This window comes from Amphiura filiformis, chromosome 7 (genome assembly GCF_039555335.1).
Source record: "Amphiura filiformis chromosome 7, Afil_fr2py, whole genome shotgun sequence".
Taxonomy (NCBI): domain Eukaryota; kingdom Metazoa; phylum Echinodermata; class Ophiuroidea; order Amphilepidida; family Amphiuridae; genus Amphiura; species Amphiura filiformis.
In genome coordinates, this window is record NC_092634.1 from 8399233 (window position 1) to 8419896 (window position 20664).

Genomic DNA, 20664 nt, shown 5'->3' on the forward strand with positions numbered 1-20664 from the left:
AGTATGTACCTATCGTTTCCTATCATATATACTGAACTGCTTGTCTTGAGTCACTGAAATTTCAGTGCAGTCATTGGATTCCTTGCCCCAATAATATACATAACTTTTGTTACCAGTGTGTAATTATTTTTTGAGAAAAATGGAAAAATAATCACAAATTTACCACATGGGTGTAGTACCCCCTTAAAGATGAGTAGGCATGTTTGTCACTCCTCGACTCAGTCATACCCAACCACTACCCATCTGCCCCAGTACCATCCTGAACAACAATATATTGCTTACCACCCCAGCAAACACAAAAGTATTCTTAAAACATGTATTCAAAACGTTTTAATAATATTTAAATGTCGGGTTATATAAAGATCATGAATACGTTTTTAAAACGTTATTGTTAAACATTTTGGGCAAACATTTTTGCAAAATATTTTAGAAACAGTTAAATAACATTCCGTTCGAATGATCCGCATCATGTTTTCAAAAATGTCTGATTAATGTTATTCAAACGTTTTTATATATAACATTGTATAACCAGATATACAGGGTGTCCCAGAATGATTTATACCGTGTTTGAACAAAATATCAAAAATATATAGTCAACAGTGTATCTAATTTTATTAAGTGCAATACAACCATGACAATGCCACACATGTCTCCTACTTATTCTGTGACTTTCATGGAAATAGCTTGATTCGTTTTGGTGTGACATTGCTATTACTGAAAATGGACGAAAACTGCATGTGTGTAATTTACAGTGCAAAGGCATCATGGATCGATCCTTTATCACCATCGTCCAGCCGCACTGTGCAATATATTGCAATATATTGCAAATCCTACATTCTTTGATAGGAAATACACCAAATTTGGCGAATCCTACATTCTTTGATAGGAAATACACCAAATTTGGCACAGATGTAGAAATTACAATGCTAAATAATTCTTGATATGGGATTAAGTGAAACATTTCAATATGACATCCGATATTTAGGTTGAAAAACATACTTTTTATGTGATTTATACCACAATTTTTACCCAAAAATGTCATTATTACAGATGATTTAACTTCCTCAAGGATCCTCCGCAGTACATTTTAATCTTCTTCGTTACGTAGCTGTGGGCTTGCCCATATACTGTGGACATAAATGCATGCTGTGACACTAAGGACGAACCTTCTCTATACTTTCATGAAAAATCCATATCTGCCGGCATTTCAAATGATGAAACTCACACACCTCAATAATAGTCTTCAAAACTGCCGCCAAAGAAAGAATAGTTCACTCAAGCACAGTGGCGTAGCCAGTTGGGGGTGGGTGGGGGGAGGTGGTGCCCCCACCTCATGTCGGTTCATGTAAGGCCGTCGGTAGACGGAAGGCGTTGGTGAAACAAAAATTGGGTTAACAATAGACTATTTTTTACCCAGGGTGACAGAAAAAAAGGAGATAATTTTAAAAAAATGATGAAAAATTGTGAATGAAATTGAATTTTACATAAAAATTTTGTGGTACCGCCTAAATCTTTTTTTTTTTTTTTTTTTTTTTATTTGCTCTTCACTTTTTCAAACCATGCAAAAAAATTTAGGGTCAACAAATCACAAATCCCGTCGGCAAAAGATATTTCCGTCGGTACATTTACAAGTTGTGCCCCCTCGGTTCCAAAATCCTGGCTACGCCAATGCTCAAGCATAGCAAATCCTTTATTCCATACAATGTTTGCTTCGTAATATCATGAATAAACGATAGATATCGACTATTTAGTAGAAGTAAGAGCAGGACACATCAGTATACTGCATAACATTACTTTGTGCTGAACGGTTAGTAATTTTAGAGATTTTCAAAATAGGTTGCTTTGTCAAAACTTGTAATTCACCATTTTTACGCAATCCTCTCTAACTTCTACTAGAAACGTCAAATTTTTTAAATCTAAAAAATCTGAGAAAGCTAAATATATAAATATATGTTAAACTTAAAATGCAAAACAATATGACCAATAGAAATGCCGTTTATACCTAAAAAATTCCATCTTTCTCGGTACAAATCATTCTGGGACACCCTGTATAAACCCTCTCTGTAAAACGAATGGGCTGTGTACCCTGATTACAAGATGTTGCTATAGATAAAGTCTTGGGTACTTCATTGCCATCTAAAAGGCAAAATCTCTGCAGGACCCCTCCCCTCCCCCAAAAAATCAAATCCTCTCTCCCTGGAAAACCCGCTCTCATCTGGAAAACGGTGGGGCAATGATCCAGGATAAAGACCTCATAACACTACTTCTTATCAAAAATCGTCGGATTGTCGGCTACCCTTGCTATCCGGTAAAAAAATGCCCCAACCTGCTATCTACAGAGATGGGTCTCCTTCACCAAGCCTCTTGGTCTAAATCGCCAAGTTGAAGTTTCGTTAGCGTTCCCGATTTCAGCTATTATTGACATAAAAAAATAATAAAATTGTGCTACTAAACCTGAGTGTTCCGTAAAGAAAATGTACACTGCTTCATTGACTCTTTGTGCTGCAGTCTTGTAAGACCACGAATTCCAACCTTGACCTTGAAATAACCTCCGATGAAATGACTTTGTACAAAATAGTCTTTTCGTTTAATAACAACCATTCTAATAAAACCAATTAACTTTTTGTTTATCTATTTAATAAAAAAATGACCTTTGGTTGACCTCTGATGATACTGCAATGATCTCCATTATGTTTTGAATCATATCAACATTACAAATACTAATTTTCACTTAAATTGGGCAAACTGTGGAATTGTACCCCTTTGACCTTTGGTTGACCTCTGGTGACTTTGAAATACTTCCATACATATTATGTATCATATCAGGATCACATATACTAATTTTTATTCAATTTGGACAAACTTAACAAAGTTAACCCCTTTTGACCTCAAAACAGATCCCTACCCATGTTTAAGCCAAATCTGATTATAACCCTATGTGCACGTAATGCTAGAACCTGTTTGCCATTATTCTGATGATCACAGCACTTTTAATATGCAACAAAATTAATAGTGAATTCTAAGGTGATTTTCAGTAATTAACCCTGTTTGACCCTCTGCATGACCTTAAATTGGGGTCCGGCTCGGTGCAAATAATCCTTGACATGAGGGAAACATGAAAAAGTCAACCTGAAGTCACCAGAGGTCAAAGGTCAATCGAGGTCAAATGTTAAAATGTGCCTGATTGTGCTTAACTTTAAACTTGGTGCACATCATCCTTGACATGAGGTAGGCTATAGGCATGAAAAGGTCAACCTGAGGTTACTGGAGGTCAAAGGTCAAATGAGATCACATGTTTAACTTTGTAAATCATCCATGAAGTGAGGGGAACATGAAAACGTCAACAGGAGGTTAAAGGTCAAATGAGGTCACAATTCACCACCTGATATTCGTAGCTCTTGAGCCACAGCAGCTCTAGTTCATTTTGCTACCAAAACCACAACCACAGATTCTGGAAGAAACACACTGCTGTCTGCTCTGACCAGGCTTTTTCCAGCTTTCTCATTGGTCAATTCCATGACTAAGCAGGTAATCCATCCCATAATAAGTGGGATATAAGTAACTTCAAGCCCAGCTGGTGAGGTAGAGTCGAAGCAGCCAATTTTTCTAGGCCCCATAACATTTATGCCAAAGCTAATCATTTATCTTCTGAGACCACGAAGATTTACAACATGTATACCTTTGTGGACCAGCTTCATCGCCATAGGCGGACGATCTTGTGTTTGACATTTTTTGCAGTATGTCTGCTAGCTAGGACAGAAGCCGAGTCCGAGTCAGGTAAGCGCATACTAATTATATGCATGTTTCAAGCTTTTTTTAATTGATTAAAAAATTGATACTTTTTCAATTCCAAATCTTTTTAATCTTTCAATTCTTGATCGTACATACCCTATGTTCTCAACATAATAATGCATGATGAGAATCTTGCTTTACTTGCGTGTTTATAACTTCTTACCAAAATACTTCCTACTGTCTGTTCAATTAGCTTAGATCATTGTTTTTCGAAGATATTTGAAAAAATAAAAAATTGTGGTCAAAGTCATCAAAGAAAAGTGTTAGCACAGCCTTAGACCCAACGGGGTATATATATTTCAAATTACAAAGTTTAATATTTGAAACCCCATTTCTTTTCAATTTTTGTCTTTTCACGCGATATTTTTTTACAAAAAGCTCTAGAACGTCGGGTACCATAAACTTTTTTGAATCAATCCATTTAGTGCAATGGGGACGAATGTTCCAGTTATAATAATTAGATGCGGTGAGATAGTATTTATTCGAACATTCGCATCAGGAAGTAATTGTCCGGCAATACAGGGTGTCCCAGAAAAAATTACCGAGTGAATAAAATTTAACGTAAGTCGGAAAATAGATATCAGAATCAAAAACAGTGTTGTAGTCGAGACCGGCCTATCCGAGACCAAGACCGAGACCGAGACCAGGCAGTCCGAGACCGAGACCAAGACCGAGACCAGCTGGTCCGAGACCAAGACCGAGACCGGCAGGTCCGAGACCAAGACCGAGACCGAGACCAGGCTTAAAAGTAGTAACATTAATAAATGATAACTTATCTCTCGGCGGTGACTTTTACATGATGGGCCATTCAATCCATTTTAGTGCTAGATTTTTAAGCAAGGATACCAAAAGGTCAATTAGGCCTATGTTTCAAAATATTTGGACCCAAAACGCACTCAAGTCGTTTGTGTAATATTTCGAGATAATTTTTGAGCAACGTTAGAGAACATTTTCCCAAAAAGTCATTTGCTTTGATATCTTTGGCCCAGAGCCGTAGCCAGGGGTGCGGGGGTACGATGCACCCCCCCCCCCTATGGCAAAGGCCCAAAAAGTCCCATTTGTGAGCGTAGCGAGTGAAAAAATAGAGGTTATTTTATACCTTTTTGGTCATAAAAAGTCCAAATCCGCCTCCTCCACTCCAGAAAGGTTCCAATTTTGAAAAAAAGGCCCACTTTTTCTAAATCAGCCACCCCCCAAAATAAATCCTGGCTATACGGGCCTGCTTTGCATGGCCTTTAATGATAACTATCAAAAAACATAAAAATGTTGTCTGTTTTCTGCCAAACGTTAATGTTAAATGTTTTTTCAAACTTCAACTTTAAAATAACATTATGTACAACGAAATCGGAAACGTAATATTGTAAAGCGAAATGAATTCATACAATGTTTTGAACAATAACTGATTGGACATAATTGAAACTGAGTATAGCTCCTCATGTAAGATTGAGAAAGTTAATTGGGGATTTAGTTAATCTTTTTAAAGAAAATGATTCAATTAGAATTCATTAAAATGATTCAATTGGAATTCATTAAAATGATTCAATTGATGAAAACTGTTTGAGCAGAATTGCTGCCAAATAACCAGAATGGTGATATTTTGCCGGTCTCGAACCCGGTCTCGGACCGAGACCAAGACCAGCAGTCCCGAGACCGAGACCGAGACCAAGACCAGGCTTAGCTGGTCTCGAAACCGGTCTCGAGACTTACCGCATAGCCTAATTTATTGTGCATCACATACGAAAATTTTATTTGATTCGGTTGACTGGTTACAAAGAAATTAACGATTACATAATGCGCCCATCAATGCAGTTCATTCCAAGTTTGATCAACAGGCGCTTTTTGGGCGATGGGTTTTGGCATACTTATTTCCTCACAGCGTTGTAGAATAAAAATAAAATAATCGTGCTGTCTATGTAATCAGGAAACTACAGAGGCGATAGTGTACATTTAAATTTGTCATTACTACTTCATGTTGATATTCAAACAGTGCTATAAAGTTGTCTTTATACCAAGGAATGTGTTTGTATTAAAAGAAATAATTGTTTTACAACTTGGATGAACTAGAATTACTTTTATGCAAATCCGAAAATTGCAACAGATATTTTTCATTTCTTTAAGATTTAGCGGTATTGCCAGATTGTACGTACAGTTGGGCTACATTAATAGCCTCATTATAGTTTTATTGATACTGGCAAAATACTTGCCTGTATGTGCTTGTTGTTCTGCTATAGCGTATAGAATCTGTTAATGATACTTTAACCACACAGTCAATTAATTTATGTCAACATGACCTTTTTACGAGGCTGTGTTTATATAACTGAATTCATTTATACAAACACAACCTTGAGTAAATTAAAGAGAGTACTTAAGGGATCTGGAATGGGCGTTTCGATAGTATTTTTTGTGGGACATGAGAGCACATCAGACATATGGAATTACATTCCTAATACGAAGAATGTCTTTCTGATATCAAATAATTTTCATTTTTTGAAAATCACGATGTAATAGGCCTACAAATTTTATGACAAATTATTAAAATTTGATATTTTTCATATTTTTGATACATAACAGTCCTCGAAGTCAATTTGATAAATCTAATGACATATTCTTAGAGGAGAGGAGCCTGTCGGAAGAGAGAAGAGGAAGAAATAAAAAGAGAAAGCAATAAAGAGAAGTAAATCAATAAAAAGATAAGGAAAAATGATGTGAATGACAGAGAGAGTATATACAAGGGGACAAAACGTAAAAAAGAGGGGAAAGAGAAGGGAGGGATAAGGAAAGAGAGAGAGAGAGAGAAGAAGAGTGAGGGAGTGATAAATATTATTGCAGGCCTAGGAAAGAAAAAGGAAAAGAAAGGAATGATAAATGTAATATTAATTACTATATCACTGCAAAAACAGTGTTTAGAAATTTCTAAACACAATTTTGCCTTCACTTTGTAAACACGTTTAGAAGCTAAACATCATGTGTCAAAATTCTAAACATTAGTCAGTGATGGTGTTCAACTTCTAAACCGTCTGACATCCATATTCTATACGAAGCGTGCCTCTTCACACCTTTCGAAATGCTTACTAGTACTAGCGTTGCCTTTTTGTTGCGCTCCGTTGTCGAGTTACTTAGGCTACTATTTCCTCTTACTTAATAAAAAGAAACGAAACAAGTTAGATTTAAAATTCTACCAAGGATCCACCGGGGTTCGAACCAGCAACCTTTCGATCCATAGTCGAGGCAATACACACTATGCTACAAGTGGTTGTGCTAGAAAGCCGTCTATTTTACTTATTGTTTACGGAATAAAGCGCGTGCACACGGTATACTATTACTAGTATATTACCAATGAATAACCCTAACCCTAACCCTAATCATAACCCTAACCCTAACCCTAACCCTAATCATAACCCTAACCCTAACCCTAATTACGTAACGCATAAAAGCATTGACATCATCAAATGGCTGCCGGGTGGCTGATATGAGTTTAGTCTCTACACTCACTGCAAAAATAATGTTTAGAAAGTGAAGGCAAGAATGTGTTTAGAAACGTTATGTTTAGAATATACTCGGTTAATTTTGTTGGGTTCATTATCGAACCCCAACGGTTTTAGCTTGTATTTATATTATTTATTAACATAGGCCTATTTGTTTGTGATATTTCAAGCGTTTTAAAATTTCAAAATAATCCCATTCAATTACACGGTTGACGGTGGAAATTTACTGAATTTAAAGAATGCACTGCTACCACCACCTGAAACCTATCAAAATAATATTATTAACTAATCCCGTAACTGTTCAAATAACAGCCCTCACTTAACAGACATTAAGTCTCAATTGACATGATCCATAAGTGGTAAAGTAAATATATTTTCTCTTTATCGCCTGCCTAAGTTTCCCCATTTAAGGGATGGGGTATGAACGTTTGGACAGTATTTATTGTGGGACATTAGAGCACATCAGACATGTTGAATTGCATTCTGAATACGAAGAATGTCCTTTTGATATAAAATAATTTTGATTTTTTGAAATTCGCAAATGATGATTGACAAATTTGACCTTTCGTATTGAAGATATGGATCTTTTTCCCAAAACACAAAAAAATTAGGTCATTTTGGGAAAAAAGTCCATATTTTCAATATGAAAGGTCAAAAATTTTCAATTGATTTCAATGATCGGCTTTTCCTCCCAGCTACATACACTTTAAGAACATTTGTTGAGGGGCGCCAAGTTCATAGTCATTTAGGCTCATGCTTTTTTTTTACAGATCGCCTGGAATTGCATATTAGGTTTCAGTGATTGCTGGAAAAAGGGTGACATGTTTCTGAAAAGCGTTTCCGCTTGGAATGTAGATACCTATTATGGATCTTACTCTCCGTGATTTTAATTTATAAGCCATTTTATTTGACAATATGCAACGTCTTTTACACACCATAGGGTCGTCTGCGTAAATCCCGATATTTTTAACAGTATCGGTTTTTTAACCAAACAACTAGCCACATTCTTTCATTAGAATTTACTACAACCGCAGATAGCATTAGAAAGGCTGTGTTATTGGTAAATTTTAAACGAGAACCACAAGTGGTGTCATAGGTCATGTGAATATGGACTCTCGCAGAATATGGCATTGTTGAAAGAAGTTGCATTTTTGCAAATGTTCCTGCTAAGAAAAACATTAAGAACTTAACTCAAACGTCTTGTGTAGTCTACATACATTATCCGGTTTGGTAATATATAATCCGAAATGGTCGATTTTGGTTATTGGTAAACATTTGACCACATTTTCACTTTATAAAATGGCGAAAATATAGCAAAACTGAACACTACCCCTAGCCACACGTTAAATACCACAACATTCAGTCGTTACAAATATTGTGTTTTAGTATTGGGTTTGGTTTTGGTGACGTGGTTTCCTATTATCCTGCCTAACTCTTGAGTGACGTCATTATCGATATCTTTGTTTGTACCGTTCAAAGCAAAAAGTGTTGTAGTCAAGAATGAGACTTAGAAGATTTCTAAATTTGATTGAACAAATTCAAAAAGATCGGTAGAGTAAACTCAGTAGATAAAGTTCTTAGTATCTGATCCAGAAAGTTCACTTACTTGTGTACGTTTCAACAACACCTGTTGTCTTTATCAACACTTGATGAGTAGTGACTGCTATTGGCAACCGACACTAGAAGCAGTCCCAGCGTTGATCTTGGAGTTGCCAGATGGTTTTCCTCCAAGTGATGTTTTAGATCCCTGTTTCAGAAACTCATCAAATATGTGAGTTAATTGGTACTGTCCTTCGTCTCGATTCATGGTGGTGTCCGTCCTCTTTCTTATTTCTTTAGCCTCCTTTATCCAGCGAGTATATATATTTTGCTCCGTGCCGATGACCCCAGCCTCCTTCCACCCAATGACGTGGTTCTTGTCGACGACATGGTCAGTAATGGCCGACTTGTGTGTACTTGTTAGCGATTCTTTTCTACCTGCTCTGGTGGTTTTGCTCACTTTCTCTGCCTCACTTCTGTGCTCTTCAAGTCGCGTGCCAAACTTTTTACCCGTTTCACCTATGTAGGAAAAAATCGCAGTTCATGCAGGGGATCTTGTCCGTGGTGTTGTTCGGATCGCGTTTGTTTTTAGGGTGTACCAGCTGTTTTCTATAAAGAGTGTTGTGCGGTTTCATCGAAGTAAAAATGTTATAATTCCTCCTGACTCTGGAAACCCTTTCTGAAACACCCTGAAACATATCGAACACAACCATGCCTTTACTCTTGGTTTTATCATCAGTCTTTTTGCTCACTTTCTTGGGTTTCACCACCAAATATATGCGCGGAGGAATTTGTGTTAGCTAAGTTTCATTTTTGCCTACAACACTTTTTGCTTTGATGACACATTTTACAGGCAAAAATTGGCATGGTCATGGAATCCACTCTCAGTCCAACTTTAGCCAATCTTACATTATATATACATTACATTAGTTGACATCCTGGAGATGCTAAGATGACTGTGATCATATACCAAAGAACAGAAGAAGAACTAAAGACAGACATTGACTATCTTAGGCACCGTTCACTAACGTAAATACTGTTAGGGACCTAAAATTATTTTCAGGCCTCCTTATTGGCCATGACAAATATACGTCAACCCCATAGAAAATAGTGTAAACTCATGTTCTGGGAGAAAAGATCAGATGATTTTTTAATGGGCCTCTACAAAGTTATCAACATTTTTAGGCCCCCCTTTTTGCATAAAGCCCCCTCCCCCCATTACAAGTGTTTGTGAATAATCCCTTAACTCCATGCACACCTACTGTTATATGTACAGCCATATTAAAGGAAATACAAAGAAAGTGGCATACTAGACATTAAAATGTATACAAAAGACAGTGAAAAGTTCATCCCAAAAGACGTTGCAAATTGTGAGATAAAATAGCTTATGAACTTGGGGCACCGCAACAAATGTTTAAACGGGTGTTAGACCTATTATAATGATACAATAATTATCACCGTAATAATGGCTTTCATTTGAACCGTTATTTGTTAAACTGCGATTTTTTTACTTATTTGAGAAATTATCGCCTTAATGCTTCCAATCCTTAACTTACCTGAATGTGCCCCGGGAATGTGCGCCATTTAGAAACGGAAATAGAGATCGTTCGCCATTTATGCATGACTTTCGGAAGACTAATACATGGAAACCCAACTACCTGTGATAAACACATCGCTGAATTGACCAGAAATATGGGCTTAAACATTTTTGCAACCGAAGGGGTGGGGGGGGGGGGTGGGGCTACGGTTTAAAAATGGGGAAGAATTCATGTAGTAGGTGGGGAATCAGTCAAAAATATTTTCCAGATTTGGGGACGCCAGTACTCTGCCCATTTACATTTACATAAAACGGTGATATTGGAAAATGTTTGAAGAATTGTCTCATTCCAGCATTTGTTGAAGTAGCACCCAATTCTGCAGATGACAAGTTCCAAATTTTCTCGAAAAATTCAAATATTGTACATTTAAGACCATAATTATTTGGAATTGGCATGACAAATATATTAAATTGAGTACAAAAAAGCGCACTATTGGTTCAGTGGTTATTATTGATAATTATTTTTATTGATTTATGTTGACATCTATGGCCAGCACGCATAGCATTTACACTTGCTGTATTTTGTTATTTATCCTCACAGTTAGCGCATTAATCAGTAGTAGTGATAGTGATGGGTTGCTTGGATGCTCATATAGGTAAGTATAACCAGCTTAATTTTAAACCATAACACTATTACCCAGCAAACACAAAACGTTTTCGACATCATTCGCAAAAACTTATAAAAGTTTGTCAGAAAACGTTTAAATGTCGGGTTATATGAAGGGTACATTAATGGTATAAAACGTTTTCACAACATTAAATAACATTTACTGGCAATTTACTGCACAACAAACACAAATGTTTTACAGAAAACATTTAAATGTCGGGTTATATAAAGGATATAAAAACGTTTTAATAACATTCCAAAAACATTTTTGAAAACTTGGTACAAATCATTCTAAACAGAATGTTATTTTGGGGTTGAAAAAATGTTTTGCAAAAAATGTTTACCCAAAATATTTACAACAACGTTTTTAAAATGTTTTCACGACCTTTATATAACCCGACATTTAAATGTTATTAAAACGTTTTGTAAAAAAACATTTTAAGAACATTTCTGTTTTTGCTGGGTGCAAATATTTTAACATAATGTTATTTTAGTGTTGACAAAATATTTAACCAAAAATGTTTGCAAATATAGTTTACAATGACATTTCGAAAACATTTAAAAAATATTGCTGTAGTGTGTTTTCATACAAAACGTTTTAAATTGATTTCATGACCTTTATAACGTTATTTAACGTTATTAAAACGTTTTTACCTAAACCAGAACCCAAAATATAACTTATTTAAAACGTTTTAAAAACGTTTTTGTGTTTGCTGGGTTACCCACTGTTTGTTATAAACATGATAAATGGCCAAATGGACCAAAAAACGTGTAAGAGTATACGTGTAACCTTACACGTGCAAGATTGCATCTTACACGTGTAAGTTTGCATCTTATGCGTGTAAGATCGCATCTTAAACGTCTTAGAATCTAACGGGATGCTTAAATTGACGAATCATATATAACATTGTATAAAGAACCTATATTTAAACCCCAAACAACCTATCATCTTACACGTATTCATCTTCGACCAATGAAATCTCGGCATAGCATTTCGTATACGCGTAAGAATTGCATATTAGGGATGGACGGTATTCCGATTTCATTTGCACGACGTGTGTTGAAAAATCTCAACCTCGATATCGATCTGCACCGCGGTAATTTTCGCAAACGTGATTATTTTTACCATCACCTCTTGAAATTTAATTGATATGAGTATTAATTGACTCCAGATAACTGAAAAAAGTAGCATAAAAGTGAGATAAATCGGGACAATTTCTGACATAAATTCGTCATAAAATACAGGCATTGTAGCACTCATACAAATTAAGAAAATGCCTCGTTTACGATTTTGATGACAATCTCTCCTTATCCTCGGTACACCAGGGCGCACACCACTAAGTAATCGTCCCATTGAAATACACGGGAAAATACAAGAAAGTAAGTTTGTTTTTCTACCCCATGTAACAACATTTTTAATATTTTGATCGAATCAACGTCTTAAATAAAGATTAAACTTTTATTTAAATTTGATTTTTTGGGACAAGTTGAGACAAGCTTAAGAGATACGAACTCCTGAACAGCGCCATCCCGAATTTCAGCCGACACTCTCGCCTCCTTACCGGTTCCGGCCATGATATTATTCCGAGGGTCTACAGCCCATGTACATTCGATTCGGAACATTTTCTGAACAGATTTGTAATGTTGAGCTCCTATTCTATCGTTTTTATCACAAACAACCAAGAGTCACTCAAATTTGGTTCCCTTGGGACGCCGATATATTTCGCATAGGCGCTATTTTTTACCGGAACTATGAAGGGTTACACCAAATGCGGAAGGATTTAGTGTAGTGCACCCTTCTAAGAAAAAATATTTTTGACATTCTTTATTTTTGGAATCAGTGGTCAACATCCTAAAAAAGTGTAATTGCTTTTTATCGCTAGTCGCTCTAAAGTTATAAAACAGGGCTCCAAACAAGCTGGGACTGGGTGAAAAATATGATACTTTTCGCAATTTTCGGCATTCAAGTGCCAGAGAAACATTTTGACCATGTTAAACTGTATTTATAATCCCATTAACATCAGGAAAGTGACTTTGTTTACTAAAAATATGTACAATCACAAATATAACATGACCGAAAAGCGACATGTGATCATTTCAACCCCCCCACTCTTATATCATGCATAATATAAGGACGTGCAAATAGGCATGTGCCTAAAGTTGGGGGGGTATGAGTAGATAGAACGTCAATTTGACACTCTAAAATGTTAAATTTTTGTGTGTATTATTTTTGCAAGATCTAAAATTAAGAACCCCCATCATTAGAATTGTTTGATAAATTTCTCTCTTGGGAATTGAATATTTGGTCATATAATAAAAAATGCCGTCATTTTTTCCATCATTAGGCCGTAATATAGTATGCTTTGACTTTAAATGTCTATTGAGACCCAATTAAAGGTTCAGTGATTATTTTCAAAACGGTTATAATTGAGTTTTGATCTTATAATTACATTTTGCATCAAAATAATTCCAAAGATGTTTCATTTTTTGTGCACTGAGATAATCAAAAGTGACCACTTCTATGATATTGTGGCCAAAATAGCTCAATTTCAATAGCCCGGTCTTAAATTGTCAATTCGACGGGAACTTGTGTTTTGAAGCAAATTTCTCGTGCGTTTAAGAATGAAATCGCGTATTTGTAGACGGAAATAGAAAACAGATCTTTTTTCTTTGCAAAGACATCAGTTTCAGACAAAAATCTCAACTCTTTGGCACTTAAAATCAGGTATTAATCATGTCCATAGCCTATAAAAATGAGTCTTCTAAGAAAAAATATTTGTGATATTCTTTATTTTTGGAATCAGTGGTCAACATCCTAAAAAAGTGTAATTGCTTTTTATCGCTAGTCGCTCTAAAGTTATAAAACAGGGCTCCAAACAAGCTGGGACTGGGTGAAAAATATGATACTTTTCGCAATTTTCGGCATTCAAGGGCCAGAGAAACATTTTGACCATGTTAAACTGTATTTATAATCCCATTAACATCAGGAAAGTTACTTTGTTTACTAAAAATATGTACAATCACAAATATAACATGACCTAAAAGCGACATGTGATCATTTCACCCCCACTCTTGTATCATGCATAATATAAGGACGTGCAAATAGGCATCTGCCTAAAGTTGGGGGGGGGTATGGGTAGATAGAACGTCAATTTGACACTCTAAAATGTTAAATTTCCCAGTTGTGTGTATTATTTTTGCAAGATCTAAAATTAAGAACCCCTATCATTAGAATTGTTTGATAAATTTCTCTCTTGGGAATTGAATATTTGGTCATATAATAAAAATGCCGTCATTTTTCCATCATTAGGCCGTAATATAGTATGCTTTGACTTTAAATGTCTATTGAGACCCAATTAAAGGTTCAGTGATTATTTTCAAACGGTTATAATTGAGTTTTGATCTTATAATTACATTTTGCATCAAAATAATTCCAAAGATGTTTCATTTTTTGTGCACTGAGATAATCAAAAGTGACCACTTCTATGATATTGTGGCTAAAATAGCTCAATTTCAATAGCCCGGTCTTAAATTGTCAATTCGACGGGAACTTGTGTTTTGAAGCAAATTTCTCGTGCGTTTAAGAATGAAATCGCGTATTTGTAGACGGAAATAGAAAACAGATCTTTTTTCTTTGCAAAGACATCAGTTTCAGACAAAAATCTGAACTTATTGGCACTTAAAATCAGGTATTAATCATGTCCATAGCCTATAAAAATGAGTCTTCGAAGAAAAAATATTTTTGATATTCTTTATTTTTGGAATCAGTGGTCAACATCCTAAAAAAGTGTAATTGCTTTTTATCGCTAGTCGCTCTAAAGTTATAAAACAGGGCTCCAAACAAGCTGGGACTGGGTGCAAAATATGATACTTTTCGCAATTTTCGGCATTTAAGGGCCAGAGAAACATTTTGACCATGTTAAACTGTATTTATAATCCCATTAACATCAGGAAAGTGACTTTGTTTACTAAAAATATGTACAATCACAAATATAACATGACCGAAAAGCGACATGTGATCATTGCACCCCCCCCACTCTTATATCACGCATAATATAAGGACGTGCAGATAGGCATGTGCCTAAAGTTTGGGGGGGGGTATGGGTAGATAGAACGTCAATTTGACACTCTAAAATGTTAAATTTCCCAGTTTCCAAATTTAACCAGTCGATTGCAAATCGATGAAAGTTTAACATATGTTTTAATGTATGGGTGGTAGTCTTTAGTCTTCCGTCTTGTTTTCCCGGTAGGAGCCACTAAACAGCGCCCTCACTGTTTTTGACATGCTCTTAAGACTGAAAACCTGTTTCTGCCCATTTTTTAATACGCGGACCTATTTTCTCGATAATTGTAAAAATGCGACTTTTTTGGTGATTCAAATTCATGCGCAGGCTTTACACTTTCATTTCAGCTACAGTTCGCTACTCTTTCTGATTATTAGTCTAAAGAGCAGCCCATAATACCTCAAAAACTTTCTGAATTTTACCGGAACTCAGTAGGGTTGCACAAAGGGCGCATTGATTTAGTGGTGTGCTCCCTTCAAGGGTTTTTGATGTTCATAAAATTGAGTTATTTTATCTTTTTCTTGAAATATGAAATGTTTTGAGTAAAACACTTTAAATTTAAACTCTGTGACATTCACATCAAGAGGAATAGCCTTTCAAAGTTCTATGGTGGATTCCGAAAATAGGCAAATTTTCAACATTTTGACCATTCATGCTTACTCTTCTAAATTTGCATTGAATTCCAATTCTCTAGATAGTTTTTGACCGTCTTTCTGATAAAATTCGGTTTTAAATGAGAGTAAATTACGTTTCATAATTGCAAGGGTCGACTGTTAATGATTTTATAACAATCACCCCCGCCCCCTACAAAACCAAGATTTGGCAGCTTTAAAAGGCATGCACCGATTTGTCACCTTAAGCCCAAATTGCTTCAAATCCAAGAAATCGCGCTTTCACACAAATTGTGGCAATTTCTTCAACTTTGAAGGCCTCTGAGGGAATAAGCTTAGCGCGACTTGCATTTAAAACTATATTCACTAACATAAAAACTATCTATTTAAATCGAAAAACTGCAATTTAATTAAAAGCCGACTTCAATTTTGGCTGAATCTCTGAAAAGCACAGTTTTACTCCTAGGCCCTTCGAAGGGCGCACACCACTAAATAATCACCCCATTGAAATACGTGTAGAAACACCAGTTTTCTTTGCTCGTTTTGAGGCCTTATCGGCGCTTTCTGAGAAATTTAATGATAACCAGTCGATTGCAAATCGATGAAAGTTTAACATATGTTTCAATGTATGGGTAGTCTTCCGTCTCGTTTTCCCGGTAGGAGCCACTAAACAGCGCCCTTACTGTTTTTGACATGTCTTATGAAAACCTGTTTCTGCCCATTTTTTAATACGCGGACCTATTTTCTCGATAATTGTAAAAATGCGACTTTTTTGGTGATTCAAATTCATGCGCAGGCTTTACACTTTCATTTCAGCTACAGTTCGCTACTCTTTCTGATTATTAGTCTAAAGAGCAGCCCATAATACCTCAAAAACTTTCTGAATTTTACCGGAACTCAGTAGGGTTGCACAAAGGGCGCATTGATTTAGTGGTGTGCTCCTTCAAGGGTTTTTGATGTTCATAAAATTGAGTTATTTTATCTTTTTCTTGAAATATGAAATGTTTTGAGTAAAACACTTTAAATTTAAACTCTGTGACATTCACATCAAGAGGAATAGCCTTTCAAAGTTCTATGGTGGATTCCGAAAATAGGCAAATTTTCAACATTTTGACCATTCATGCTTACTCTTCTAAATTTGCATTGAATTCCAATTCTCTAGATAGTTTTTGACCGTCTTTCTGATAAAATTCGGTTTTAAATGAGAGTAAATTACGTTTCATAATTGCAAGGGTCGACTGTTAATGATTTTATAACAATCACCCCCGCCCCCTACAAAACCAAGATTTGGCAGCTTTAAAAGGCATGCACCGATTTGTCACCTTAAGCCCAAATTGCTTCAAATCCAAGAAATCGCGTTTTCACACAAATTGTGGCAATTTCTTCAACTTTGAAGGCCTCTGAGGGAATAAGCTTAGCGCGACTTGCATTTAAAACTATATTCACTAACATAAAAACTATCTATTTAAATCGAAAAACTGCAATTTAATTAAAAGCCGACTTCAATTTTGGCTGAATCTCTGAAAAGCACATTTTTACTCCTAGGCCCTTCGAAGGGCGCACACCACTAAATAATCGCCCCATTGAAATACGTGTAGAAACACCAGTTTTCTTTGCTCGTTTTGAGGCCTTATCGGCGCTTTCTGAGACATTTAATGATAACCAGTCGATTGCAAATCGATGAAAGTTTAACATATGTTTCAATGTATGGGTAGTCTTCCGTCTCGTTTTCCCGGTAGGAGCCACTAAACAGCGCCCTTACTGTTTTTGACATGTCTTATGAAAACCTGTTTCTGCCCATTTTTTAATACGCGGACCTATTTTCTCGATAATTGTAAAAATGCGACTTTTTTGGTGATTCAAATTCATGCGCAGGCTGTACACTTTCATTTAAGCTACAATTCGCTACTCTTTCTGATTATTATTCTAAAGAGCAGCCCATAATACCTCAAAAACTTTTTTAATTTTACCGGAACTCAGTAGGGTTGCACAAATGGCGCATTGATTTAGTGGTGTGCTCCCATAAGAAGTCGTGGGTGTTACAACGTCTTTACACATTATTGGTTGAAGTTTGTTACACATGATGAGATGATTGGTTGTTTGTGATTTCTTACTCTGTGATTCGTCAATTTAAAATTCACGCTTCATTCTTACACGTATAAGATGCAATGTTACGCATATAAGATGCAACCTCACACGTGTAAGATGCAATCTTACACGTGTAACCTTACACGTTTATCTTATGCGTTTTTTGCACCACTTTGCCATTCATAGTTTGCTCCCGAAAAATATCTACGGTCTGGTGCCGTATCCCATGAAGACGAAGGCTGAATGAAACACGGCACCATACCAGACCGTAGATATTTTCCCGTATTTGTGAGAACAAGCAGGGTGTAACGATTTTATCCTTTAGTGAACATGAATTTCCGACTTGTATAAACTTTGCTGAAGGAATAATTTAGTTTGATAATCTTACTGAAAGTAGGATAGTTTCTTCCTTGCTCTCTAACAGTGCAGCCATGCTGCGCGTGAAGTATGCGCGCGAGTCTTAGGATATCACGAGAGACATCTTACGCAGACACGCGCGTGTTAGGACTACGCAGGTAATACGGGAAATAATACCTACCTGTATATTAATGAGGAGTACGCAGGTAATACGGATTTTATCAAAGTGGTGTTTGACCAATGAGATTACAGAATTCATGTCAACTAAAGGATAACACAAAATACCACGAGAATAACCACTGCGCATGCATGAATCCCATGTGATGCCATGACGCAATCAGCGTAAGTCCTACATACGCACGAAGTCGCTAGCCGGCCCCGGGCCAGCGAAACCCCGTGGCTACCGGTCGGTGATCGCGTGCTTGGCACGTAAGGGGCATAAGGTTCGAAACCCGGGGTACCAACTCCAAGTGACATCAACTCTCACTCTCATAAAATCTTACTACATGTATGTGGAATGGTTTGGCTACAAAACGATTCTCTTATGCATCTATGCACAGTTTCCACCTTGATACACATGTGCACACAATTTTGTCCAATAGCTTACAAGCAAGCAGTGAATTGTCTCTACACAGTCTTTGTTTACACTACACGTTTAAGTGCATAGCATCATATGAAAGAGCACACTTATATTATCCATATACTAACTTCATTTCAATGTGCAATGACCAATTGTCTTTAAATTGCAAATCTTGTGCGAAAAGTTACTAGTCCCGCCTGTTTTGTCATACGGTTGTAAATTCAATGAACAATGACATTGCTTAGGCCAATGAAAATCAATTCGTTGTTTCCCGTTACACAATTTTTCATGACTGTGTAGGTGACCATTTCATTTTTCATTATTCATTATTTCATACCATTTCATTATTGCATCTGTTACAGGTGTAAACCAATAGTATTATACAGCCTGTCTAAAAAAAATTGTGCAAGTGGAAAGCGCCTTCTTTGGCAATTAGAAAATACTGTTGTGACTCGAAGCTTACATCAACGTCAAGGGAGCAGTCCTAGCTTTCAAATCCTGTTTGTTTTGTTCATTTTGGTTTCGGTAATCTAGAGATCTGCTTCACTAAACACAAATGTATGAAAACCCTTTTGTGCCACTATCTAGAATATTGAATAGAATGTAAATCCCAAATACCTGTACAGTATAGTTAATAAAAGAACATTCATTTGTAGGATTAGATATGATTATCTAACAATTGCTCGGTACAATTTCAAACGTATACGATATGTAATAGGCCCTATTTCGTTGACATGATTTTAATTTGACAACAAAGTGTGCAATATATTTTTGTCTTTTAACATGTCTTGATTGACAAAGAAAAAATCATTGACATGTACACACATGTATTTAATTTTACAGCATAATGTGAAATATTTTTTATTTGATCTGTTTATAGTATAGTATAGTATAGTATATTTATTAAAACACATTGCAGCCAAATGGCTGAATTACATGGATTTTACAATTTGATTTAAATAGTATAAAAACATCAAATAACATTTTAAAGACACATTTAGGAATTGTAAAAACATCAAATTACATTTAGAATAATTGCACACGAGAAACATTTAAATATATATAAAAAAAATCAAATATTGCACATTAGAAATACATGTAATTAATAATACCAAACAAAAATTGAGACCATGGGGATTACACAGAACAGACCAGCTGTTTTAAAGGGGGCAAAATTTGGAAGGGGATACATAATGAGCAGACCAGCTGCTTGCAAGAAAATAAATTGGATTTAAATATTTGGAAAAAAAATAGATAAAAATGAAAATGAAATAGCTATCACAGACAAACTTGCACTGAGCAGACCAGCTGCTAAAAAGTTTGAATACCTGATAACAGGGGGGGGGGTCAACCAAATTAACACAAGATAATAGACAAGATAATATTCAAAAACCTGGCAGCAAAATGAGTTGAAAAAATACAATAATACAATTGCACTCAAAAACACCAAATTATTTGTTTAAAAGGTCAGCCATGTATGGCATGGGGCTATCCTGGAATCTTTTTGTTTTGCACTTGAAGTTCTTGTATTTTCTCATGTTTCTAAGGGTCATGACAGACCTATACTCAGCCGGCGGGAACCAGGTGGAGAACCTCTCAGAGGTAGTTGTCTTTGTGGCAAAATCTCTGCATATTTTTTCCCTCCGGTTGCGGAGTGGATCCAGCTCAAGATCTGCTAGAGATTTGGAGTAAGATATGTACTCCCTGCCTTGGATGTGCTTACAAACACGTTTCTGGATGTTCTCCACCTGGTTCACTTGACTTTGAGTAAGGCCAGCATGCCAAAGAGGGCAGCATATTCCAATACTGGTCTCATGTATCCCTTATATACTGTGAGTAGCTCACTGGGGCTGAACCCTGCTTCTTTTAATTTGCGCATCATAAACATTTTGCGGTTTGCTTTAGTGCACATGCTATCGACTTGGCTATCCCATTTTAAGTCAT

At 36.1% G+C, this 20664-nt stretch overlaps 1 protein-coding gene across 1 annotated transcript in view; it reads left to right on the plus strand.

Moving 5' to 3' along the window:
• Positions 1–3588: 3588 nt before the first annotated feature.
• Positions 3589–20664, plus strand: part of LOC140156244 (uncharacterized) — a 78471-nt gene continuing 61395 nt past the window's right edge. The window contains exons 1-2 of the mRNA XM_072179240.1: positions 3589–3777; positions 10955–11009. Coding sequence (XP_072035341.1) covers positions 3672–3777; positions 10955–11009 — 161 coding nt within the window. The 5' untranslated portion in view covers positions 3589–3671. The remainder of the gene's footprint in view (positions 3778–10954; positions 11010–20664) is intronic.